We start from the raw sequence: 27,027 nt of genomic DNA on the forward strand, positions 1-27,027 counted from the left end.
GGGGGGGAGAATCTCCCATGTCACACCAGTGGAGGAAGAATGGTATATATAGTCCACATTAAGCTAACATGATCAAGATAGGATAGAAAAAACAATAAGTGAGATGGAGATAGTACATTGGCGTCTGGAGAAGATTTTTCTTTATTTGATCATCTTATTTAAGTTGTTAAGTTAGAAATGTAAAAGGATTTTCAAACATAATTTGAGAGTGACGTATCATTATGTTATTATCAAAATAGGTCATTGCTATGCACATTTTTTCCTACCAAAAAAATCATGCACATATTTGAGTGCATATGTGAAATAACAACATTTATCCTGATTTGAAAAATTGTATTTTACCTTTAACCAACCTAAAAAAAATAAAATAAAAAAATAAATACATTAAATGGGCTAAAAAGTAGGTTACAAATTATTTGACACCTTCAAACCTAAAGGTGGCTCAATCCGCCATAGAGAAAAGAAAACTATTAAGAACTATTAAGAACAAAAGCTCACAGGGGGGGGGGGGGGGGGGGCGCTCAGTCCGTGCCATCAACAAAGGCTTTGCCTTGCAAGTTTGCATCATATAAGTTTAACACCTATCAAATAACCTTTAATCAGATAAGAGTCATCAACGTCCTCCAGAGAGTAGAGAATCTGCAATGGATGATTGCGGAGTCACTGCACTCATATGGTAAGGAAACCAAATAGAGACATCATCACCAGTACCTTCTGCAGTGAAAAAAAGGCTCCCATTAAGAGATCGCAGCTCTGGTAGTGAAGCCTCTCCCTCCAAAAAGTACATAACTTGTCGCATAGATGGCCTTGCAGTTGGAATGGAATGAGAGCAAAGCAATCCAAGTTTTAACACCAATTCCATTTCCTCCACTTCATAATTCATCTCCAATTTGGGATCTGCAGTTTCAAGAATCACACCCATATTGAAACTCGAGATCACCCATTCCAGCAACACAAGACGCTCTTCTGATTCATGAAACTGTATAGGTCTCCTACCACAAGCAACTTCAAGCAAAAAAATCCCAAATGCAAACACATCCACACTAGGGCTTGCTTTACCAGTTTTACAAAGTTCTGGTGCAATATAACCAAAGGTCCCCACCACATGGGTGGATTTAGGATCACATCCATGATCATATAATCTTGCAAGCCCAAAATCTCCCAATCTTCCATTTAGCTCCTTGTCTAACATCACATTACTAGACTTCACATCTCTGTGAATCACAACTTGTTCCCATTCTTCATGAAGATACAGTAACGCCGATGCCACACTTTTGATTATTTGAAATCTTTGATTCCAGCTCAATGTTGTTGTAGATTGATTAAAAAGGAACTTGTCTAGACTCCCGTTGGGCATGAAATCATAGACTAGAAGGAGCTCTCCTTGACGTCGGCAATACCCCAAGAGTGTCACTATGTTTCGATGCTGCAATTTACCGATGCTAACGATCTCGGCAATGAATTCCTTCACCCCTTGTCTTGAATCATGTGATACTCTCTTCACTGCAACTTCTACTTTTGAAGTGGGTAATATACCTTTGTAAACCTTACCAAAGCCACCACTACCAAGAAGCTCCTTGTCATCAAATCCTTTGGTTGCTATGTAAAGATCTTTATATTTGAACCTTTGAGGTCCATATTCAAGTTCCCAATCTTCATAAACTTCTGCGAACTTCTTCCTCCTTGCTACAATAATTTGGATGATGAAGATGGACATGAGCATGAAACTAGCACCAATCACAGGAAATCCAATGGTAAAAATTCTAGGTTCTGTTTTAGGTCCCATTCGAGGAAGCTTAGGAAGTTGGGAGAGAGTGAGATCTTTTGCTTTCCCATTCATCTTAAAGCTCCAACCTAACACATAATGAGGTGCTTTGGAGACAGCAGTAGATGATGAGAAGCCCACAAACATAGGATCTACTATGGTTGGAGAAAGATCAATGTTAAAGGACAAGAGAGGGGTCTTTGGTTTAGGGACTTCAAATGGAGCTAAAGTAACATTAAGTTGCTTCTGTACACCACAATATTCCACCCAGAGTTGCAAGGTGCGTCCGCTGGAGAGGGTCAAGTTCACATATCGGTTCTCTTGATCACTGAAATAAGACGCCGGAGCCGAATCGACGGATTTCAAGTCATTGATATCAATACCAACATGGTTACTATCGATGTCATCGAATTCCAAATTTTGAATGGAATCCATCTCGATTGCTATAACATGGTTTGATGAATTGCCATTGTTGGTCTTATTGAAGACGCCTAGATAAATACTTGGCCAAGCACTTGAGAAGTCTCTTGAATGTGCAATTATGAATGCCATTCCAGGATCACTTACCGCAAATTCAGAGAACATGGCAAATACAAAGGTAGTGGAGAAGGAGAAAACACTACCTGAAGATGAATTCATGAAGTGAATTGGATGAGGGTAGAAGGCATGACCCTTCTGTTGCATACTAGTGTTTACAACCATTAGGAGGCCATCGTTTGTAATCTGAGCTACCCCGTCCAAGCTCATGTCAACTCCTTGAAATCCATTGTAGGTGAAATCTATATCATCTTGTTGTGATGCTTCAGATCTCAGCCCAAGGAGAAGGAACAAAACCACGAAATTGATGAACATTGCATACAAGATTTGGGCATTCACTTACTCCGTGAAAGAGAATACAGCCTTCTTTCTAAATCAAAATACTGATTAGCTTGAACTTACGATCGAATTGATTGAAATCATGGTCAATGAAGGCAGGCTGACACTATGATGGCAGGCTGACACTGATTTGGGGCTGAGGGTGTTAGTCAAAAAGCAGAGGAGATTGTAGTATATTATTGACTCATGAGGTACTTCCATTCTATTTCCACATGGGGATTTTCTTATCGACGATTAAAAACTGTCAATATAATTTGTAATATTACTCTTTTACCTTCTTAATATAATAATTTTTTTTCCTTTTTGTAAGAAAGGTAAATCTAATTAGTTTACATATGTACTTGAAAGAAATATAAACAAGAAAAAATAGAAATATAAGCACAACAAAGTAGTAAATAATAAGTGTGACCAAGTGGTCCCTCGTGCGTCTGTATCTATCGAGTTTGGGTCTTACACCCATGGTTTAAGAAATCAACTTAGACCAGTAATGATCTTATTCGATCCCAATTCTTGGCTGATATCTTATTATTGGATTATTATAGATGAAGGGTAATAAGGTAAAAAAAAATTAAAATTTTCATGACAACTAGGGATAATTCAGTTCGATCAGGTCGATCCCAAGATTGGTTTCGTTATCTTAAACCATTCTTATGCCAAAAAAGGAAAAAAAAAGTTAGAGAGAAAAAGAGAGATTGACAATTCTTGAGAATGAAATGACGACAAGTCATTTTCAAATTATTTTGGAAAACATCTCTTGGCAAGTACAGTGAAGAATGGATCCAAGTCCAAGGAAATGTCACTTGTTCAAAATACACATCCTATTATTCCCCTCCCTCTACCTCACACGTTTACTCTGGCCAAATGTGACGGCTTCAAGGGTCTCTCCAACCTGGAATAATATTCCTTCTATTGTTTCTTATGATCATTAACTGGGATGCTAGACTAAGACTCAGATATTGATTTTCTTAAACTATTGATGGCCATATGGAAGGTGAAGCTATGATTCAATGGGAATATGAAACATATTTTACAATTGCTTAAAGAAAATTCAGTCCAAAACAATGACCTTAGAGTCAATTCTCCAATTATGAGACAACATTGAATGGATGGAATGAATGATGTCCAATTGTTCCGTTCATTCTTTTTGGTTGGTGAAGACTTGACGCTCACTTCAACAAAAAAACAAAAAAAAAGACTCGACGCGCACGTTACCCTTTATTTATGTAGTTGTTGGTGAAGACTTGGCTCAGCTACCTTATGAGCAGCGTTTTCACTGACCTTTGCTTTCCACATTGTTAAATCCTTAGTGCGTCTTTGTTTTTTGGGTAATATAATCCTAAGTGCGTCGCTTAAGATGTCAAAGAAAGTCCCAACTTCATATTTGACAAAGAAAGTCCATCAACCGTATGTGTCAATCCATAATGGTTTGCACCAAAAAAAAAAAATCCATAATGGTAATAAATCTGGTATTGGTCAACATAATACCGATACCGAATTGATGAATAGTATTATACAATATATGTATTGGTCAACATATCTTCCTTCTCCCTTCAATATCGTCACTGTTAATTTCAAAATCATTACGTGTTGATCATCTGGATTGTGCTACAGATCGTGTGTGTGCTACAGACGAGTGAGATTGTAGAAACGCAACCCTAAAACGATACAGAAGATAATGGAAAAACAAAACAAACAATGCACACGGACTTTACGAGGTTCGGCAAGGTTGCCTACGTCCCCGGTGAGATGAGATCCCGCTTCACTATCAATGGAGAATAGGGTTACAACGCTCGTCCTCACACCTCTCAGTATTGCTTGCATTACAGAGAAAGAAACCCTCGCTACAAATATATAGCGAGAAAAACCCTAATCCGGATTAAACTACAATTGCCACCCTAATTCGGATTAAACTACAATTACCCTCCTGGCTGTCTAGGTGCTGCACCAGTACTCCCTGGATTAAACTGCGACGGAATACAAGACATCATACACCAACATTAGATACCATCTTAAGAGGTGTGAATAAATTATTTGACGACTTAAAATATTATGAAGTATCTGATAGATGAATTTAGGGTTGATTCATGCTGGTTTCGAGATCGATCTTGATCTTGGTTCCATATTTGAAACTCTAGTTTAAGGTGTGCATAAGTGAATTATTTCCATTAAGTGGGTTGATTAATTACAATTAATACTGTTTGCTTTGGGGTTTTTTCCTCATGGTTTTGAAACGCATCATCCTATGCTAAGGAAGCCAACTTTTATCAATAGCTCAATATCTCGATTTCTCTTTATTTGATGTGAGACTATCTATCTAATGTGAGATTAAAGGTTTTTGGCTCATTTCACCATCTCGTTTCTTAGCCTTTTACCCTAGTGAGTCATTTCTTGCCTATTGATCTAATGTCACGTTTAAGAAATGACTCAAAACCGTTGAGCGTCGAAGGTTGAAAAAGAAACATGGGAGATTTTGAATATGGTAGGCTCTTTAGCCGACATCGACTTTGATAAGCTTTAGCACCCTTTCCATGGTCACGAAGCGTTTTAAAGCCGTGAGGGGTTCACCCTAAAACAAACAATATCATGGTTCAATGTGAAATTAGGGTGTTACATCACATCCAACTATTGGAGAAATGTTCAGATTGTCCCTCCATTGTGAGGATTTTCAGGTCCTTATTTTTCTACCGTAAATAATTGGATTTGGGGAGGTTCCCATACTCATGAATTGAGGTAAATATAATTAATTTAGCTATTAACACAATCCAAATTAAAGTTTATTTTCCCTCTATAGCATTATAAGTCCATCTATGTCCAATCACCCATTGAACTTTGTCTAATTAACATGTCCTTTGTAAGAATTTGAATACCCATGCAATTCCCTTAATGATATAGGTTGAATTTTGTGTCCATGCTGTTGATTTCTTTTTATAACTATTAAATTCTCTTATATTTTGCATTATTCTTACAAAAGGAACAAAAAATTATATTCTCTCAACATCCCAATTTATTTTCTCACAACAAATATAGAGTTCACATCCAAATTTTACATGGTCATAAAAATTCTATTCCTAGTCATTATTAGTTGATACTAACGGGGTTGGTAACCTAGTGGTGAAAATATTGATGTGATAGGCTTCTATGCCTCCAAAACCTAAGGGTGTCAACTTGTACCGAAAATCAAAACCAATACCATATCAAATTACTAGTAATGAATCATACCAAATTAATTCGGTACGGGTATGAGGTTCATGTATGAGTCACTATTTGGTGTGGTATTGATATGGGATATGACTTAAAAAACACACTCTACAATACCAATACCGTATCAAATACCTATATCATACCAAAAACTGGTATCAAATATTAAACTGAACTAATTTGGTACAATATCGATATGAGGTTCTGGTACCAAATCACTGCGGTATTGATATGGGATATATATGCTTGCATCATACAGATACCATACCAAATACCGATACTGTATTGAATTTACACCCTTATCAAAATCCAACCTCTTTTTTTTTTTCTTTTAAATGTAGGGTTGGGGGACCTCCAAAACGCACCTTTTTTTTTTTTTTTTTTTTTTTTTTTTAAGGGTGGGTGGGGGACCTCCAAAACTTAACAAAACCAAATGACCAACAAATTAACATTAAAATAAAAGAAACAAAGGGAAGAAATAAACTTAATTGTTAACTAAACAATGGGCCACTGGTGAATAAAAGTGAAATTATCAAAGGATGTACACAGATTACTTATCTGCATCAAATAAACAGAAACCCAATCTAATTATACTTGGATTACAATCAAACCTACAATTAATAACCCAACAAACTCAGCGTCCTCCAGAGAGTACAGATTCTACAGTTGATGATGACCGAGTTATTTGGCCACCAAGAAAAGGACAACGAACGGAGACATCACTAGAACCTTCAGAAGGCACAAAAGTACTAAAGTCAGCAATGGCGGCTTTGCTTTGATACAAAGATGTTAAGTCTGGCAGAAGAATTTCTCCCTCTAAATAGCGGACCACTTGTCGCATTCTTGGCCTTGCAGTTGGATTAGAATGTGAACAAAGTAACCCAAGTTTCAACACCAACTCCATTTCTTCTACTTCATAATTCATCTCCAATTTTGGGTCCACAGTTTCGAGAATGGTGCCGCTTATCCAACATGAGATCACCCAATCCACCAGCACCATAGACTTTTCGGATGCTTGTGGCTCTATGGGTCTTCTACCACAAGCAACTTCCAGTAAAAAAGCTCCAAATGCAAATACATCCACACTAGGACTTGCTTTCCCAGTTTCACAAAGTTCTGGTGCAAGGTAACCAAGTGTTCCCACTACATGAGTGGTTTGAGGATCAGTTCCATGATCATATAATCTTGCAAGTCCAAAATCTCCTAATCTTCCATTTAGCTCCTTATCCAATAAGATATTACTGGACTTTACATCCCTATGAACCACAACTTGTTCCCATTCTTCGTGCAAATATAATAAAGCAGCTGCCACGCTTTTGATGACCCGAAATCTTTGACACCAATTCAGCATCTTCTTTGTTGTTGTTTGATCAAAAAGGAATTTGTCTAAACTCCCATTAGGCATGAAATCATAGACTAGAAGAAGCTCTCCCTTACGACGACAATAGCCCAAGAGTGGTACAATGCTCCGATGCCTCAATTTACCGATGCTGATGATCTCAGCAATGAATTCCCTCTCCCCTTGTCTAGAATTATGGGAGACTTGCTTCACTGCAACTTCTGTCTTGGTTGTGGGCAATACACCTCTGTAGACTCTACCAAATCCACCACTTCCAAGAAGCTCCTTGTCCTTGAACCCCTTTGTGGCTATGTAGAGATCTTTATATTTGAACCTGCGAGGTCCATAATCGAGTTCCCAATCTTCAAGCACTTCGGCGAACTTGTTCTTCCTTTTCTCTATAAATTGGATGATGAAGAAGATGGAGATCAACACTAATGCAGAACCTGTCACAGAAACTGCAACAATAACAGGCCTGCTAGGTCTAGTTTTATGTGTGTTATGATTAGGAAGGCTAGGAAGTTGGGAGATATTGAGTTGTTTTGCTTTCCCATTCATTTGAAAACTCCATCCTAAAACATAATGGGATACAGGCAAGGTGTATGTAGCTGAAGAGAAACCCACAAACATGGGATCCACAATGATCTGAGAAAGATCAATTTTCCAGGACAAGAGTGGGATGGTTGGTTTAGGGACATTAATAGGAGCTAAAGTGACATTAAGTTGCTTCTCTGCACCAGAGTATTCCACCCAGAGTTGCAAGGGTTGTCCACTGTTGAGGCTTATGTTCACACGCCGATTCTCTTGATCACTGAAGTAAGAAGCAGATGCAGATTGAACAGATTTCAAGTCATTGATATCGATACCGACATGGTTCGAATCAATATCATTGAACTCTCTGTTTTGGAGGACATCGAGCTCAATTGCAATGATATGGCTGGATGATTTGCCGATGGTGGTTGTGTTGAAGATGCCCATATAATTAGCTGGTAAAGCACCTGGGAATTCTTTTGAAGGTGCAATCACAAACCCCATTGCAGGGCCACCAAATCTTGTTGATTTCCATAAGGCAAATACAAAAGTAGTGGAGAAGGATAAAGCATCACCAGTAGATGAATTCCTGAAATGAACTGGATGAGGGTAGAAAGCATGACCCACCTGTTGAAGACTGGTGTTCACCAAAATAAGGAGGCCATTGTTTGTAATCTGTGCTAAGCCGTCCAAGCTCATGTTAACTCCTCGGAATCCATTGTAGGTGAAACCAACATCTTGTTGTGAAGCTGCAGATCTCAGTCCAAGGAGAAGAAACCAGACTAAAAACTCGAGGAACATTGTCTAAAGATCTCCAAAGAGTTGGTGATTCACTCATTGTCCTCCTGAGATTTTATGGGTTTATCTGTTAATTACATCATTTTTTAATTGGTGTTTTGGACGAAATTGGAAAAAATAATAGTCTACGAAAGCAAGCTTGACTTTTTCGACACCAAAAAGCTTTCGTTTGACTTTTTTTTCCTTTCGTGGAAGTCTGTCTCTCTGTCTATGGAGCCATTATTGGTTTGAGTTGAGTCCGGAATCCAAATTAGTTCCTAGAGGACCAAAATGACTCTCCTTCCAAGTTCCTTAGTGGACGGGTCTTAAGAAAAAACCCCGAAACCTCTTCCGACCATCTCTCCTCTTTTCTCTATTCTATCCTATAATTTCATTAGACTTGGGTACCACTATATTTAGTGCTTGTTCTCTTTTGCCCCTCTAATATTTATAATATTGCAACTAACTCCATTTGGAGTGAATTGTCTATTATACCTCCTAATGAGGCCGAATATGTCCTCATCCTCAACACGGCTAAAGTGTGTATGCAAATCTAGACAGATGGCTGACCCACCACCTTGGTTCGGCTCATGGCCGACATGCCACCTCGGTTTCCCCTTAGGTCGACTTGCCACCTCGGTCTCTTCTCAGGCCGACTTACCACCTTGATCTCTCCTTAGGCAGACCTACCACCTCGGTTCGGCTCATGGTCGACTTACCACCTTGTCTCTCCTTAGGCCGACCCGTCACCTCAGTCTCCCCTCAGGTTGACCTGTCACCTCGGCTCTCCTCAGGCCAACCTGTCGCTTCGGGTCGGCCATCACCTCGGTTCGATACACACAAGAAAGGCGCCCAGAAGCATGCGCACGTCCACTCCTACATTTAAGGGATGTGACCCTTGATTATAAGGGCAAGACTCAAGCCACTGCACGTCACCAGAAGTGTCCACCCTTCTCACGACTTGTACTTTCAAGATGAAAGAGGAATATTCCCAGGACATGCCCTGGAAACCAAAATATTCCCGAAATCATAAAGCCATTCCCCTCAAGGATTCTACGCCTAACAGGACTCTCCACAAATGTCTCTCCTTCTCTCTCCATTAGCAACCTATAAATATCAAGGCAAGCCTCCATCAAAGGGGGATCCAATACTTTTTCATTGAAAGCTCTCTTGATGTAATACTCTGAAATCTGACTAGTGGTATTTTTGTCTTTTGACCATTGTAGGGTCAGGGTGATTTAAAGTGGGAATACCAAACCATTGAGGGTGCATTAATCCTTAGTAAGTGCTAAAACTCATCAATTAGATATAACTACAATAGAGAATAAATTTAGGGTTTTGTCATACAAATTACCATTTTGCCTTTGAACCCTAATTTACCATTTTCCACTGGACTATAATTTGACTTTTTTTAATTACATGATTCTAATGTGCAATAGATTCAATGCGTATAACTGGGATAAAGTTGGTTTCTATGAAAGGGGAGTTATTGACAACCTTTAAGGTTGTTGTAGGAGATTGAGAAGAAATAGGAGTGGGGCTTTCTTGAAGTTGCCTAGAAGAGGTTGAGGCAACATCTTTATTTGGTGAGGCAGGGATGATCGCCTTCTTAGGAGCCCTGCAAAAATTCTCGAGTTAAAAAGTCAGGCAAACTGTTAGATTCACCTTTAATAAATTCAATGTTAAAATAAAAAACAGAAAGTAGCGACTGCCATCAAGCAAATATCTGTTTTGAAGCCATATTTTTTACATCTTTCTCGAGGCCATCTTTAGCCTCTTTGCAGTCAATGCGAACAAAAAAATGTTGATTTAGAAGATCACTTTCAAATTTAGTTATACATAGGACTATTGAAAGAATCTCCTTTTTATTGTTGAATATTTTTGTTGAGTAGGATTCCAGGTACCAGAAGCAAAGTGTACTAAAACTTCCTTAGAAAGGTTAGGACATCTTTGCTTCAGTGTATGGCCGTATCTGAATTTAGATGCATCCGTCTCAACAATCTTAAAACAATCAGGTCGTGCTATACTAAAGCACGGTAATTCTTTAGCTTTGAGCTTGATTTTGCAGACAGTGTCAGTATGTACAGTTGTCCATGATTCGGGCTGCTGCTTAAGCCTGTTGAACAAAGGTTTGGTGTCCTTTGCTAAATCTTTATAGAATTTAGTAATGTAATTTAGGTTACCAAGAAACTTTTGAAGTTGAGTCTTGTCTGTTATTTCATCAGGAAATTTATCAGCAAACTGAATAGCTTGTTCTATGGGAATAATAAATCCAAATGAGATGTAATGTCCCAAGAAGCGAATTTTAGTTTGAAATAAATTTATCTTTTTAGCAAAGACAGCAAGTCCTGCTTGACGAATAACAAAGAAGAATAGATTTAGATGTTTCCAATGCTGGGCAATGTCCTGAGAATAAATAAGGACATCATCAATATACACAATTATAAACTGTGAATATTGATTAAAAATCTGATTCATAATATTTTGAAATTCAGATGTAGCATTCTTAAGACCAAAAGGTATAACATTCCATTCATGCTGGCCAAATGGGACAACAAAAGCTATCTTATACCTATCTTGTTCTGCAATCTGAATTTTCCAATACCCTGATTTCATATCAAATTTAAAAAATAAGCTGGAGGCGTATAATCTATTGAGAAGATCCCTCTTATTAGGGATAGGGTATCAAATCCACTTAAGAACCTTATTTAAAGGTTTGTAGTTGATTACCAATCTGGGTGCACCCCTTTTGATTTCAACATTATTGTTCACATAAAAAGCAGTGCAACTCCAAGGAGATTTACTGGGTCTAATAAGACCTTTTGCAAGGAGTTCAGATATTTCTTTGTGCCAAATTTTCCTTAAATGATTAGGCATTTGAGCTGCCTGAGCTTTTGTGGGAATCTGATTTTCAAAAAAGTTATTTTCATATAGAAGAGTAACAATTTGTGTTTTCCTAGACCAAAATGCCGTAGGGATATTTGAACAGACTTCCTTTTCAAGTTGAACTTGGAAGTTTTGAACTCTAACTTGAAAGATAGGATCATTAATTTTGTTCTGTATGCTCTTCTATTGAATTTCAGTTGATAAAGAGCATATAAACCTTTCTTTGGACTGAATTTGAGTCCAAATTTCATTCACCGTATGAACCTTTGGGGGTTCGATGAAGTGAAAATTTATAGGGTGATTTTGAACCACTGAATGAAGACCGACTGTATCAATCCATAAGGGGTACAGCTGGGATAAAAATGGAGTGCCTAGAAGTACACATTGAGATAGTCTAATTAAATAAGTGATAACAACCCTAACTAATTAATTATTGTTAATTAATAATTAAAAAAAAAATAAAGTCTTTTCAAATAAAGTTGAGACACACCTTTTGAAATTTGGATAGACTTGAGTATAAAGTAAGTAAGATAAGGTAGGATAAGTGAGAGAAAGAGTTGGAGATCAGCTGTGACTAGAATAAAGGAAGAGAGGGAGTTGGAGATGAAGTAGGAATGGTAGAGATAGAGTTGGAGATGATTTGGAGAGGAAAAATAGAAGCAAAAAACGTGGCTCTATTGCCTCTCACTTTCTATATATGAAAAAAACCAAAAGGGAAAAGGAAAGGTATTGTGGAGAAGAAAGAGGAGAGGGAAGAAGAAGAAAAAAAGGAGAAAAGAATCAAAATTTCGAATGGTTTTCAAGATAATAACTTTTAACATGATTTAATTACTTTCTTATATTCAAATTGGATGATTAATCATGATTTAAAAGTTTTGGGTTTTGAATTATGGGTTTAAGAAGAGATAAAATAAGATTTTGAGATGTTCATAGTAATTTTTGGGTTGGATAGAACAGTAGTCTGAGATTGTTTATATTATTAAAAATAGTTAGTTATATTTTATAATATAGAATAATTAATAGGAGTATATGAATGTGTTTACGGGATCTCATAAAAATTTCATTAAATTTGAAGTTGATGTGATATACCTAATAATTCATATATTCAGATGGGTCACTGTTAGGGGAGTTTTCTGTACCCAGAGAATGACAGTCGTGACGGAGACATATAGACTTTGAGTTTTAATCTAATATTTTATCGTAGAAACTTTCATGAGTCTTCTAAATCTCTGAAAAATTTGGAAGTGATTGGAGTTCGGAAAAGTGAGTTAATGAATCTTTCAAATTTGTTGGTCAGAATCTGTTACAGTCTGAAGATCATTTTTGAGGGAGATTGATACCTAACCTAAGCAGGGTTATTTTATGTGATATTTATATGAGACTTGTATATATGAGTTAGGTTTCAATAGGATATAATTTCATTATATTTGGAGTTTTAGAGATATTTATTTCCTATTTTTCTATGTCAGTGGGCAGAATAAGCTGTGGCAGAATTTAGAAACGACATCAAAGTGAGTGGAACCTCTACCCTAACTTGATTATTTTTATAGTGTTATCCAAAAGACAATTTTATAAACAGTAGATCTATTCTAAACCTTATATTTTATGATGTTTTATCATTTAAAAATATGATTTTGTAAATCTAATGTTATGTATATGGGAGAATAAGGAAACAAATTGAATTTTGCGCCATGATTTGCATTATATGTACATAGCACAATTTTCTAAATAGAACATTGATTACATAATGTTAGTTTATAATATTATATGTTAAGTTATAATTATGATTGCATGGAGTAATGTACTTTGTGCATTACATGATTCTTATACCACATGAGTTTTTGTTTGTGCATATGTTTTTAAAAACACCAGCTAACATAAATATACTATTTTGATATATGAGATATGTTATTGTGGTAATGATGCTTTACATTACCAGCCTTGATTGAGGAGGGATGTGAGACTTCCTTGATCATTGCTTTGTTATTTATAATCGTTGTTGTTTTGATGACTTTTACAAAAACTGAAACTGAAATTGATTTCATATTTATATAGGGACTGATAGGACGGTGATGAGCACATTTATGTGTGAAATCTAGGATAGTAAAACATGCATTTTACATATTTAGAATGGAGCTACCTTGGGTTTTACTCTCTTTTTGCAGGTTTTATATTTTCAAGGCCTTAAGGACTATCGGGTGCTATATCTCCAGTTTTACTTATAAAGAAGTCCTATTTATTTTCATGGTTGCGAAGAGGACGAAATTCTGAGCAAGATGGACATGTTCAATTAAAAGTACACATTCGTTTAGTCAACTGTACAAGTGATTATTCTTTTCAGGCCAGAAAAAAAATAATGGATCAGAACTGAATCGAGATGCAGAACCAGCCCGTCTGCAGTTGTCCCAGGGGTATAAGGAATATTCTAAATACCAACAAGGATCGATAGACCACAACCTTAAGTGATTGAAGATTCATTTTTGGTAATAACAACTACTTAGCATAGTTGGTGAGTTGTGGTGTGCAAAATCCCTTGCTTATTAGGAGGTCTCAAGTTCAAACCTCTTAACTACCATTTTATTGAGTTTTTTTAGAAAATTTTCTCTCTCCTATTCATCATTCAAAGGAGGTCGGCCAAAGGGTTTCTTATGCAAGAGGAGAGACAAATAAGGAAAAAGAAGGAAAAAGGAAGCAAAATCGTTGAAGATTCCCTATTTCCTACAATTCTCTATCTTCTCTCTCCTCCACCTCATCAACAAGATAAAAAAAATCTTTTTTTTTTTAGAAGCTAAAATTGTTAGCTTCCCTCCACCATTCTCTATATAATAGAATTAACACAAGGGGAGGAGGCACTTCATTCTTTTTAAAGGGTTTCTTATGCAAGAGGAGAGAGAAATAAGGAAAAGAAGGAAAAAAGAAGTAAAATCGTTAGAGATTCCCTACTTCCTACAATTCTCTATCTTCTCTCTCCTCCACCTCATCAACAAGATAAAAAAAATCTTTTTTTTTTAGAAGCTAAAATTGTTAGCTTCCCTCCACCATTCTCTATATAATATAATTAACACAAGGGGAGGAGGCACTTCATTCTTCTTTAGGGTTTTTTTCGTTGCTCTATTTCTTTCTCTAGTTTTCTCTTTCTCTAGCTCTAGTTCTAGGCTTATGCTTTAAACACTTTTGTAAGTTATTTTTATTCAATTAATGCAAGCCCTTTTGTTTTTGATTCAGTCTTTTATTTTTATTGTTTAAGCAATTGAAGTTGTAATTTTCAAGTTCTAGTTCTAGGTTTAGTTTTAGGTGACAAGAACAAACTATGAAGCATGTCTTTCAATTTCAATTTTTTTTCTTCAGATTTGTTTTCTTTAGTATTAGAAATTTCAGATTTGGTTTATTCTAGATCTAGTTTTTTGTACTGGTAGTATCTCAAATCGATCAAGTTTTCAGTTCAAGGGTTGAAGTTCAAGTAAGTAAGCTCCTTCAGTAGTCTTTTCTCCCCCTCTCATTCCCTATTCTGACTATCCTTTCTTTCTTAATTTAGGATTTTAATTTCAGTCATTATATTATTGCTATCCCTTTATCCCAAGGTTCATGGCTATTTTATGTGTTGGCTTTGCCCCTCCTAGCCATATAATCATCATTTTATTGTTTTTATTTTAATTGTTTCCCTTTCCCTTAAACCAAGTAGAGGAATCTTTGTAAGAGTGACTCTCTGGTCAAGTAGGGAAGCTCATATTATGATGCATACCTCGGGCTAAGTAGAGAAACCTACTTGTGAGTCTCTCTCTAGCTTTATCCCCTTTCTTTTACTTTATTTTTATTTCAGTTTTTTTCTTCCTTCATTGCTTTTAATTGCATGGGTTGTTTATTTTCAATTATTTTTTTATTTAATTTTAATTGTGTGGCTTGCGTATTTAAATTCTTAGATGACGAATGGTTAGGACATTATTTTAGATACATAGGTTTAGGACGGTAATTAGAATTAGATCACAATCATTAATCGATTCACTTTCGCATTATTAAAAGAAGTAAAAAAATAAAGTGGCTGCTATCCCTATGTTTGACCCGTAGCTACACTGATCCGTATGCTTGTGGTTACATTTTAAAATCTCAAACAAGTTTTTGGTGCCGTTGCCAGGGAGACAGTTTCATGCTATTTTTTGCTTTCTTTTAGTAAATCGGAGTGCTTTGTTTGTTTTATTTTGTTTTTCCTTTTCTTTTATTGAATTTCTGAGAAGATCAACTTGCAATAATAGTTGTATCAGTGGAGGTCGCCATGCCTCACAGTATGATAAAGACAGGTTTCACCCTGTAGCAGTACCTCTGGAATTGACCTGAGTAACCCCGAATCCCTGCCGGTAAGCTCACAAAAGGTAAAAAAAAAAAAAAAAAAATCATAAAAAAAAGAGAAAGTTTTGCTATCTATTCTTTTGTGCTTGTCTTACTCTAGTTGTGGGTAGTTTCCTGTTGCATGAGTGTTAGGTGGGTACGTAATATTAAGAATCGGTTAGAAAGAAGAGATCCAACAAGTAGTGACCCAATACGTTTGCTTTCTTTAAAACCCTTCAATATGGGAGACCAATAGCAAAATCCCCCACCTAAATCTCTGAAAGATAGGTTCTACCCTACTAGAATAGCCCAACTTTCTTGTATAGTTCTACCACAGTCCCAAGGCAATAATTTTGAACTCAAATTTTAATACATCACTATGTCGCCCCACTTCCATGGGTTGACCTCTGAGGATGCATACCTATTTCTAAGGGAATTTGAAGAGGTATGTGTTCTAATTAAGATCCAATAACTTTCTGATGATGGTGTTAAGCTTAGGTTTATTACTTTTGCATTGAAAGACCAAGCTAAGATGTGGTTGTATGGATAACCCACAAATTCCATAACCTCATAGGAACAGTTTGCAGTTGCCTTCCTTAAGAAATTTTTCCCAACTCATAAGACCAATAAGCTTAGAAGTGATATCCTTCAGTTTAGGCAAAAGCCTAGTGAGTCATTTTTCAAACTTATGGAGAGATTCAAGGATCTACTTCAAGAATGCTCTCACCATGGCCTAGACTTATGACATTTATGTCAAATAATTTATGAGAGTATTGATTACCCAACTAAACAAATGATAGAGTCTATGTGCCCTAAGGGATTCACATCCTTTGCAGATGAAGGAAAGGCATGAGAATTCTTACTTGGCTTAGTTGATAAAACCCGTGAGTGAGAATCAACCCAAGAGAGTGAAATAACCATATGAGGGAAAGGATATTTTGTGGATGGGATAGTAGCCAAGGAAGCCCATTTGGATAGCCTAATCAAGAGGATTGAGACTATTGTTCCTAGAGAGCCATCATCAATCAATTTAGTTAAGATTTGTGCTTGGTGCCAATCCCCTAGACATGTCATAGAAGAATGCCTCAACACCTTTGGGGGCACTTCTAATGATAGTATTAATGCTTTATACCAGAATAATCCATATAGTAACACCTACAATTCAAGATGGAGAAATCATCCAAATTTCTCCTGGAATTAAGGCAACCAAGCAAGGCCTTCCAATTTTCATACTCAAGGTCACCCCTAGTGGACGAGTTGTGTCTCGTGGGTGTTTGCAGTGAATATACACCCAAAATTCAGAATAAACAAACCCAATCTTGGCTAAAGATAAGGACCATACCGATCCGGAGCAAAGAAAATTTCTCTTACAAGGGACCCCCACACTTGAACTTTTATTATCCTTTATCAATTTCAGGCACTAGCATATTTCTTAATTTGGAACTCACCTTGTCTCTTCCAAAACATCCTTATCTTAAGGTAAAACCACTTGTCAAGAAATAGGGAACCAATGACTAAGGCATTGGAGTGTTTTCGACCAAAATATATTACCAAGCATTAATGACATTTGCACATTTTTTCTCCTTTTTTTGCTTAATAAACTCTATTCTACTCCACTAATTTTGGCCTGAATGACATGGTAGAGCAAACATCAGACACCCAAGTTACTATGTAGCTTTACTTTTTGTATATGCCCACAAAAACAATGATGCTAGAGTTCCTACAGAAGTTTCCTCCCAAAGAATTTCGATCAAGATACCATGCTTCCTGAGGTGCAATGACTTGTCTAGTTCCAAGAGAATCAACTCTTATTCTTCTTTATATCACATTTCACATTTTATTTAAATTGTGCATATGTTAACTCATGCTAAATTAAAAAGAAGGTCTCAACTCCAAATCAAATGTACAAGGAACCCATAGACTTACATATGGTCCAACACCATAAAACAGGGGTCTCTTATTTTTCGAAAGAAAGTCCCATCCCAAGACACAAATTTGTTTTTTTTTTCTTCTCAATAGGGTTTTTATATGTTTAAAATGGGTACCTTAATCAAAACTTTTATTTTCATACATCAAGCAACCGAATGGTATGATCATTAGCCAAAAGCTAAAGTAGGACTTCATCTTTTAGCAAGCTCAAAAAAACAAAAAGAAAAACAAATAAAATAAAGTGGAAAAAGAAAAAAATGACGATGGAGAACACAAGAGAGAGAAGCTCTGAGAGGGATGGGGGGATTTGCGATCGACCACCCGATAGAGGGAAGCAACGGAGGATTATTGATTTTTGGAGATCGGAGCACAACTCTCTACCTCCGCCAGTCTCTGAAACTGAAAATGTCGTCTCTGGTGGATTAGCTGAAAAGAATCACCCTACGGAGGAGGTGATCAATGGAGGAAGCAAACAATCTTACGTAGCTGCAGCGAAGAAAACTATGCCGAACATAGATGATCTTCCTGATCTGATACATGATGGAACCGTTACAAAGATCATTATTCCTCAGGAGGCGTATGAAGAGAAATTACAATCTTTCTCTTACGCTTTGATTGGGCAGGTTAATTTTCACTGTCTCGAAGGATGAAGTGAGGACTGATGCAAAAAATGTCTGGAATTTGAAGGGTAAGGTGAACCTTGCGCCGTTGGGTAAAGGATTCATTCTTTTCCGATTTGAAATTGAGGGAGACATGGCCTCGATGTGGAAAAGAGGTCTCATCAAAGTCAAAGGGCACGTCATTAGATTCCAACGATGGCGGCCGGAGTTTAGTATTCATGAGGACCTTATTCAGACCAAGCTGGTGTGGATACGATATCCAGAACTTCCCATGGAGTATTGGCACGAGAAAATTATTTTCTCCATGGCCAAAGCCTTAGGAAGGCCAGTGGAGGTGGATCGTAGGATGCTGCATGGTATTATGGGGAGCTATGCTAGGGTGCTGGTGGAAGTGCCGATGAGTGGCACCAGAGTGGAGGAAATCCAGGTCGAAAGGAAACAGCCGGGCAAGGAGGTTTATTTTTGGTTCAAACAATGGATTGTGTATGAAGATGGTATAGTGGATGCATTATTTGTAAAAAGTTGGGGCATGCTGCCGAGCAGTGCAGAGCCAAGAAGAATCAAAACTGAACTCATGCAGACATGGATGATGCTGAACGCCACTCTACTGGTCACTTGCAGGCGGTGGAGGTAGAGGGTGGTGCGGACATGGCTTCTGGCGAGATCCATCGCAATCCTCCTCATATGGAAGGAGATAAAAGATCCTCTCTCCCTAAAGATATTTCCCCCTTTAGAGATAATATGCCAACAGTGGAGGATCTGTCAAATACAGAAGGTTCTCCTGAGAACGTTTTGAATGAATACAACCTGGAAATCTGTCTACATGATCCATGCACTCAAGAAAGGAATACCCATGAACCGACCATGGTGGACAACCCTTTGGGGTGTGGATATGGGTCTGAATCCGACCCAGGAGAGTCAGGAAATTACTCTTTAGAAAAAGAGTAGCTGGAATCTGTGCAAGGCAGCAAAGACATGAAAGAGGATGAATCCGTTTCTGGACTTGGAGTGACTGAGGCGGAAGATGTTCACACTGCTAGAACTCTTCGCCCTTGCAAGAGTAAAGTGATATATAATGGTGGTCGTGGAGGCTGATAGTAGGCTAGAGGAGGAAGGAGTGGCCGAGGGCAAGAATGGGGCGGCTCTGAGCATGTGATTACAGAAATATCTCCGTCTGGTCTGGACGCAGGCAGGATAATTGTTCACCACCAGGAAGTTGCAGAGCTTGACCAAGCTCTCACAAGAGCTGATGATGATGCAAGACGGAAAGGAAAAGCTAATGTAGCGACGGGGCAGGCCTTGAGGTCTGACCACCAGGCTAATACCAGGAAGTAATTTATGAAGATTCTCTTTTGGAATATAAGAGGAATAAAGAAGGCGGTCGGCAAGCGCACCTTGAGAGATTTAGTTAAGCAGAAGGACCCATACCTTCTTTGTATCGCCGAGCCAATGGTCTCTGTGAGTGATTTTCTAAACTTATTTTTTAATAAGTTGGGTTTTTTCAATAAATTTATTTTTAACAATAGAACAGGGAGAATTTCAAATTTATGGATTATGTGGAAAAGAAATCTGGGTTGTTCGGTGGTGATCTCAGAATTCTCTCAGCATATTACGGTTGCTCTGACTTGGGACCTCACCCAAATGCAAGTCTCCTTCATCCATGCTAGCAGTTTCAGGGTGGAGAGAAGAGATCTTTGGTTGGACTTGGCTGCGGATATTCCTACCACTCCCACTCCGTGGGTAATGGTTGGTGACTTTAATGCTACCCTTCAGTCTCATGAAAAGAAGGGCCCAGGAAACTTCAGCATGGGGTCAGCTGCGGAGTACAATGCTATGGTGGACTCTTGCTTCATGTCGCAGTTGCCTTTGAGTGGGAGAAAATTTACATGGAGCAATAATCGAAAAATTGGTAATGTGTCTGCAGTGCTTGACAGAAGCTTTTGCAATGAGCAATGGCTGACCATTTTCCAAGACTCCTCTCAAGTGGTTTTGCCTAGAATAGCTTCAGATCATGGACCGATTTTGATGACTGCAATTGCTAGTCAGTGCCCCTTAAACTGTCCATTTCGGTTCCATCAGTTCTGGATGGACCACGAGGAATTTAATAATGTGGTGGCATCGTCTTGGTCTGAATGGATTGCGGGACCCCCTATTACTGTTCTCACTTCCAAATTGAAGCAGCTGAAAGGGGTTTTGAAGACCTGGGCAAGATCAGCCTTCCCTCACATTGATAGAGAGCTTGAGGATGTGAAGACGGTCCTGAACCAAATTCATGACAAGATTGCGAGAGAAGGGATGAACGACCATTTGTTTGCCTTGGAAGCTGATGTGAAGACCGGCTTGGTGAAGGCCTTGGAAAATTATGAAAAAATTTGGACTAAAAAGGCGAGAATTAGATGGCTGAAAGTTGGTGATCGAAACTCCAAATATTTTCACCTTTCTATCAAAATGAGAAGAAACAAAAATACAATCAGAGCGCTCAAGAGGCCGGACGGTACCATGGTGGAAGGGAAAAATCAGATAGGGGAGTATATTGTCGATTTTTTTGAGCGCTTTCATAAAGAAGCTCCCATAGAGACCCATGCAGATTTACTGGATAATATCCCGAAAGTCCTTAAACAAATGGACCGTTATAGATTGGATTCCCTCCCTGGAAATGAAGAAATAAGGAGGGCAGTGTGGGAGTTGGACCCGGATAGCTCGCCGGGCCCTGATGGATTCTCTGGTGCCTTTTTTCGCAAGTGCTGGTCCTTAGTGGAAGTGAAAGTGTGCAATGCGGTGAGACAATTTTTTAGCACTGGATACATGCCCCACGGGGTCAATAATAATTTCCTGGTCCTTATTCCAAAGGTGGAGGGAGAAAACACACTAGATAGATTTTGCCCTCTCTGCATGGGCAATTTCTTTTGCAAAATTATTTCCAAAGTTATGGCGATGCGACTGGAACCTCTCCTTCCTCGGCTGATTTCAGAAGAGCAGGGTGCATTTCAGAAGGGGAAGTTGATTCATGATAATATCTCTATGGCCTCTGAGTTAGCAAAATTAATGTTCTCAGCGACCAGAGGTGGGGGTCTTGGCCTGAAAATTGATATCAGGAAGGCTTACGATACTATTTCTTGGTCTTTCATTTTTCAAGTATTGAGTAAATTTGGTTTCTCCAATAGTTGGATCAACTGGCTACATCAACTTCTGATATCGTCAAAAATATCTATTCTTGTGAACGGAGGTCCTCAGGGTTACTTCGGGGTGGAGCGTGGGCTAAGACAAGGTGATCCTATATCTCCTATGCTATTTATTATAGCCGAAGAAGTTCTATCCAGAGGGCTGTCGAGTCTGGTTCAGTACAAGGAGCTACAGGAAATCCATGGCCCAAGAGGCGCTGCCACTCCTGGGCATATCCTATTCGCGGATGATATCTTCATATTCACCAACGCCTCCTTGAGGTATGTTCGTACCTTGAAAAAATTCTTGATGAAATACCAAGAATTTTCAGGCCAGTGCATTAGCCTAGAGAAAAGTAAACTCTTCCTCGGGAAGATTGCTCCAGATCGAAAGCAGAACATTGCTGATACCCTCGGAATTCAGATCTATAACTTCCCGACTCGATACTTGGGTGTTGAAATATTTAAAGGAAGAGTGAAGAAAGAGGCCCTTCTGCCAGTGATGGACAAGGTGAAGGGGCGCCTAGCGGGTTGGAAAGGCAACCTATTGTCTTTGGCAGGAAGAACAGAATTGGTTAGATCGGTCATTGCAGGTATCCCTAACCATAGTTTTGCTATTTATTGGTGGCCAACTTCCTTGTTAGCAACAATGGAACGGTGGATAAGGAATTTTATCTGGACGAGTGAGATAGAATTTGTAAAAAAAATTACAGTAAAATGGGACGCCCTTTGTAAGCCTAAAGAGGAAGGAGGCTTAGGTATCAAGAGGCTCAGAGACACAAACAAAGCAATGCTATGCAAACTAGTATGGAGAATCAAGCATGAGAAGTTGGTGGCTAGTTCTTTTCTTAAGGCTTGATTTATTAAAAATGATGGCAGCCTCAAAAAAGGCGTTTTATCTTCCATTGTATCGAGGGTTAAAAAGGTCTGGAGCTTTGTGGAAGAGAATCAAAGATGGATTATCAAAAATGCTAATCTTGTAAATTTTTGGAAGGACAAGTGGTGGAGGCCAAAATCAGTGCTTGAGGAGCTTCAGATAATGGATTTGATTGCTCTTAGATTTAATGCTAAGGTGGGTGACTTTATTCGTGGTGGAGAATGGGTGATCCCTGAGGTGAGATCGGTGGAGCTCATCAAAATATTTGATAAAATTAAGAGAATTAAAATCCCCTCAGGTGACTTAGTGGATACCTGTTGTTGGTCATTGTCGACTCTGGGTTCTTTCTCTACCTCTTCGGCATGGGAAGGTATCAGAAGGACGGCTAGCAAGGTCCCTTGGTACTCTCTGGTTTGGCGGAAAGGCCTACCTCATAGGATCTCTACCTTAGGATGGCGTCTAGCTCATGGTAAATTCCCAACGGATGAGCAAATCAGACATAAGGGGATCCATCTTGCTTCTAGGTGTACTCTCTACAACCAAGCTGAAGAAAATGTTAATCATATCTTCCTCACATGCCCTTTCACGACCAAAGTTTGGAAAACATTTGTTGAGTGCTTTGAGGTTAAGTGGCAGCAGCACCATTCAGTTGACAACCTGGTTCGATGGTGGAAGGCAAAGGCTAGAGTTATAAACCTTAAAACTCCCTGGATGATGGGTTTTTCCATTATTGCAGCAAACATTTGGTGGGAAAGGAATAGACGTCGGCATGACAATGAGTACAGAGCTGCGATGCAAATTTTTGAATATAGTCGTCATGAGCTTGGCTCTTGCGTAGGGAAGCTGAAGGGGGAGGTGAAAGCTCTAATTGATTTTATTTTCTGCAGTAAAATGGGTTTGACAATGGGGTCTCACAAGCATGCTCACCCCCTCGAAGTTCACTGGTGTAAGCCCCAACCAAACTGGCTAAAGGTTAATGTGGATGGCAACTCTCTGGGAAATCGAGGAAGGGCAGGAGCAGGAGGAATTGTTCGAGATAATGATGGCTAGGTGTGTGACTCATTCAGCATTTTTTTGGGAATAAAAAAGTCTTATGAAGTAGAGGTTGAGGCAGTCATGGAAGGTATTATGATGGCTAAGGCGATGGGTGCAAGGGGCATGTGGATAGAATCTGACTCGGCAGCGGTTGTTTTGGCAATCCAAAGGAACCATATCCCGTGGTTTATCCTCCAAAGATGGTTGGATGCTATCCATTTCCTGGAATCAATCCCTTGGAAGATATCCCATTGCTTTCGTGAAACAAATCCAATTGCAGATTTTCTGGCAAAAAAGGCTTCAAAATCTGGGAACTCAGAATTCTCGGTGTCTTTCCCAAGACACATTGCTGATTATGTAGAAAATGATATCCTGGGCAGGCATAGCTTTAGATTCTCCTAGGGTGTTGCTTTCTTTCTCTGCTGATGGCCATGCCGAAGGTGGAGTTTGTTAGCAGCTCTAAGGCTCTCTGCTATGTCCCTGTTTCCTCTTTATGATGTACTCTTTTTTTTTCTTCTTAATATATTCATCCTTTAGCAAAAAAAAAAAAAAAAAAGCAAAAACTGGTTTCCCTTGGTGCCCACAATCTTATTAACCTAGACCCCAAAGGCCTCCCTTTGCATAACAATCTTTTTCTCAAAATACTTTTCCTAGGTCAAATGTAGGACCTCAGGCTAGTTTTCCTAGGGTCCCTCTCTATCATCTTATCAGCAACCCCCTGGGTTTACTGATACTGGAGAGGCAAGTAGAATAAGTGACTTGAAAAAAAATATGGCTATTTTCATGACAAGCAATCAAAATCTTACGAGAGAACTTACCCAAGTTGTCTCAATTATGCGTGAGAGGGAGAAGAGAACTTTACCTAGTCAACCAGAGCCTAACCCTAGGCATCATCAACCTGTTAGTTCACAAAGACCAACTAATGCACCACTGAATATAGTACAAGGTCAGACCCAACAAGGGCCCTCTAACCAATGTAATGTTGTTTATGCCCTTAGGAGTGGTAGAGAGTACCAACAGAGTGTTCTTAAAATTTTCCCATCTATTACTCCTGTTAACTCTCCTTTAGTTGAGGACACAAGTGTGCCTTTTGTTCCTGGTTCGTCTGATGAACCTAAAGATTTTTCTAAAACTAAAGATGATTTGGTTGAGGAAACAAAAAATAATTCTTCTGAACAAGGGCAAATCCCTAACAGTCCTTATGTTCATCCTATCTCATTTTCTAATCGCTTGGTAAACAAAAAGAAGACTACTTCCATGGATAAAATTTTAGAAGTCTTCAAAAAGGTAGAAGTAAACATCTTTCTTTTGGATGCCATATCTCAAATCCCTACCTATACAAAAGTACTAAAAGATTTGTGTACTCACAAACGTATCACTAGTGTGCCCAAAAAGGCATTCTTTGCAGGTAACATTAGTTCCATAATTACTCAGCCTATAACAGCAAAGTATAAGGATCCAGGGAGCCCTACCATAGCTTATGTCATAGGCAACACCTACATTGAGCATGCCTTACTTGACCTTGGCGCAAGTGTGAATCTTTTACCTTACCATGTGTACAAGTAGCTAGGATTGGGAGAATTGAAAGCCACTGCAACTACTCTTCAGTTAGCAGATAGGTCTATTAAGATAACTAAATGGATGGTTGAGGATGTCTTACTAAAGGTGGGGGAATTTATTTTCTCTATTGATTTCACTGTGTTAGATACCAAGCCATTCTCAACCAAAAATGAGATCCCAATAATTCTAAGAAGACCATTCTTGGCTACCAGTAATGTATTAATCAATTGCTGGAATGGTTTCCTAAGGTTATCTTTAGGCAACCAAACTGTTGAGTTTAACATGTTTAGGATAGGCAAGCAACCACATATGGAAGAAGAGATCAATATGATTGAGGATTTTCTGAATTTTTCTGATGATTTAATTACCAACTTTGATATTAATTTTGATTCAGAATTCCAAGAGTGTATGGATGAATTGGATGATGATAGTAAAAATTTATGTTCTGAAGTCTTGAGTCTTCACACAGCCGTGGAGCCCTTAGGACCCCTTTCCAATTCTATTTTCAAATTTTCCATAGTTGATCCCCGTAAGCTAGATCTTAAGGAGTTACCATCTAATTTGAGGTATGGCTTCCTAGGGCCTAATTGGACTCTTCTTGTAATAATTTCTTCAAATTTGACTTCTAGCTAGGAAGAGGAGTTACTTAAAGTGTTAAAAGATAATAAGGAAGCCCTAGGTTGGACCATGGATGATATCAAGGGTATAAGCCCTTCTATTATACGACATCATATACATCTTATTGAGGATTCCAAACCATCCATAGAACCCCAAAGAAGAGCTAATCCTGTGATGATGGAAGCCATTAAGAAAGAGATCCTAAAGTGCTTGAATCATGAAATAATTTATCCTATTTCTGACAGCCAATGGGTAAGCCCAGTTCACGTAGTGCTTAGGAAGTCTGGTGTGACTGTAGTTCCCAATGCCAGTAATGAACTAATTCCAACCCATGTCCAATCAAGGTGGAGAGTGTGCATAGACTATAGAAAACTTAATGTGGCAACCTGGAAGGACCACTTTCTATTGCCATTCATTGACCAGATGTTAGAGAGGTTAGCTGAACATGAATACTATTGTTTTCTTGATGGATATTTCGGCTATAATTAGATCGCAATTGCTTTAGAGGACCAACATAAGACCACTTTTACATACCCATATGGAACATTTGCTTACAGGCATATGCCCTTTGGGCTTTGCAATACCCATGCTACGTTCCAACAATCCATGATGAGCATCTTTTCTGACATGGTTGAAAAATTCTTAGAAGTATTTATGGATGACTTTTCAATTCATAGGAATTCCTATTTGAATGTCTTCATCATCTTTCTCTAGTTTTGAAAATGTGCAGATCTAAGAATTTGGCTTTGAATTGGGAGAAATGCCATTTTATGGTTAAATTTGGTATTGTTTTGGGCCATGTAATATCCAAGGAGGGAATTAAAGTAGATAACGCCAAAGTAGATTTAATTAATAATTTACCACCTCCTCAATCTGTTAAGGATGTCCGGTCTTTTCTAGGGCATGCAGGCTTTTACAGAAGGTTTATTAAGAAATTTAGTCAGTTAGCCTGACCTCGCACTTTATTACTTGCCAAAGATCAAACTTTTGAATTTTCTAAAGAGTGCCTAGAATCCTTCAAGCAACTTAAGAAGGAGTTGACCAATACACCCATTGTTCAACCACCTGTTTGGACTGAACCTTTTGAACTGATGTGTGATGCTTCAGATTTTGCCATAGGAGCGATTTTAGGTCAAAGGATTAATAAGTTGCCCACTGTCATTTACTATGCTTGTAGGACCTTAAATGATGCACAACTCAATTATACAACCACTGAAAAATAATTTTTAGCTGTTGTGTTTGCATTATAAAAGTTTCGGTCTTACTTAGTTGGTTCACATGTGGTGGTGTATACTAATCATTTTTCTCTCAGATACCTAGTTCAGAAGAAGGATGCCAAAGCCCATCTCATTAGGTGGGTTTTAATTTTGTAAGAGTTTTATTTAGAAATTAGGGATAAGAAAGGAGTTGAAAACCTAGTTACAGACCATTTATCCCGACTTCCCAATTCCTTGATTTTCAATTCTCTATTCAATGAGAACTTTCCAGATGAATAATTATTTACAATGTCCAGTGAACAATGGTTTGCTGAC

At 38.3% G+C, this 27,027-nt stretch overlaps 2 protein-coding genes and 1 non-coding gene across 4 annotated transcripts; all 3 read right to left on the reverse strand.

The window, feature by feature from the left end:
* Positions 1-365: 365 nt before the first annotated feature.
* On the reverse strand, positions 366-2,768 carry LOC122069596 (L-type lectin-domain containing receptor kinase IV.1-like). Its single transcript, XM_042633652.1, has one exon. The coding sequence runs from the start codon at positions 2,615-2,617 to the stop codon at positions 614-616; it is 2,004 nt and encodes a 667-aa protein (XP_042489586.1). The 5' UTR covers positions 2,618-2,768; the 3' UTR covers positions 366-613.
* Positions 2,769-6,309: 3,541 nt separating this feature from the next.
* LOC122069590 (L-type lectin-domain containing receptor kinase SIT2-like) lies at positions 6,310-8,596 on the reverse strand. 2 transcript variants are annotated; one of them, XM_042633641.1, is made up of 2 exons: positions 8,337-8,449; positions 6,310-8,229 (listed from the first exon to the last, which is right to left on the reverse strand). In XM_042633641.1, the coding sequence occupies exon 2, from the start codon at positions 8,211-8,213 to the stop codon at positions 6,474-6,476; it is 1,740 nt and encodes a 579-aa protein (XP_042489575.1). In that variant the 5' UTR covers positions 8,214-8,229; positions 8,337-8,449; the 3' UTR covers positions 6,310-6,473. The 2 variants fall into 2 exon arrangements, with proteins under 2 accessions (XP_042489575.1, XP_042489574.1); XM_042633640.1 differs by having other exon boundaries at positions 6,310-8,596.
* Positions 8,597-16,323: 7,727 nt separating this feature from the next.
* LOC122069598 lies at positions 16,324-16,430 on the reverse strand. The gene has a single exon (XR_006137494.1). It is a non-coding gene; the product is annotated as a small nucleolar RNA R71 (small nucleolar RNA).
* Between the last annotated feature and the right edge of the window lie 10,597 nt (positions 16,431-27,027).

The sequence above is a fragment of the Macadamia integrifolia genome, unplaced genomic scaffold, assembly GCF_013358625.1.
Source record: "Macadamia integrifolia cultivar HAES 741 unplaced genomic scaffold, SCU_Mint_v3 scaffold662, whole genome shotgun sequence".
Classification (NCBI taxonomy): domain Eukaryota; kingdom Viridiplantae; phylum Streptophyta; class Magnoliopsida; order Proteales; family Proteaceae; genus Macadamia; species Macadamia integrifolia.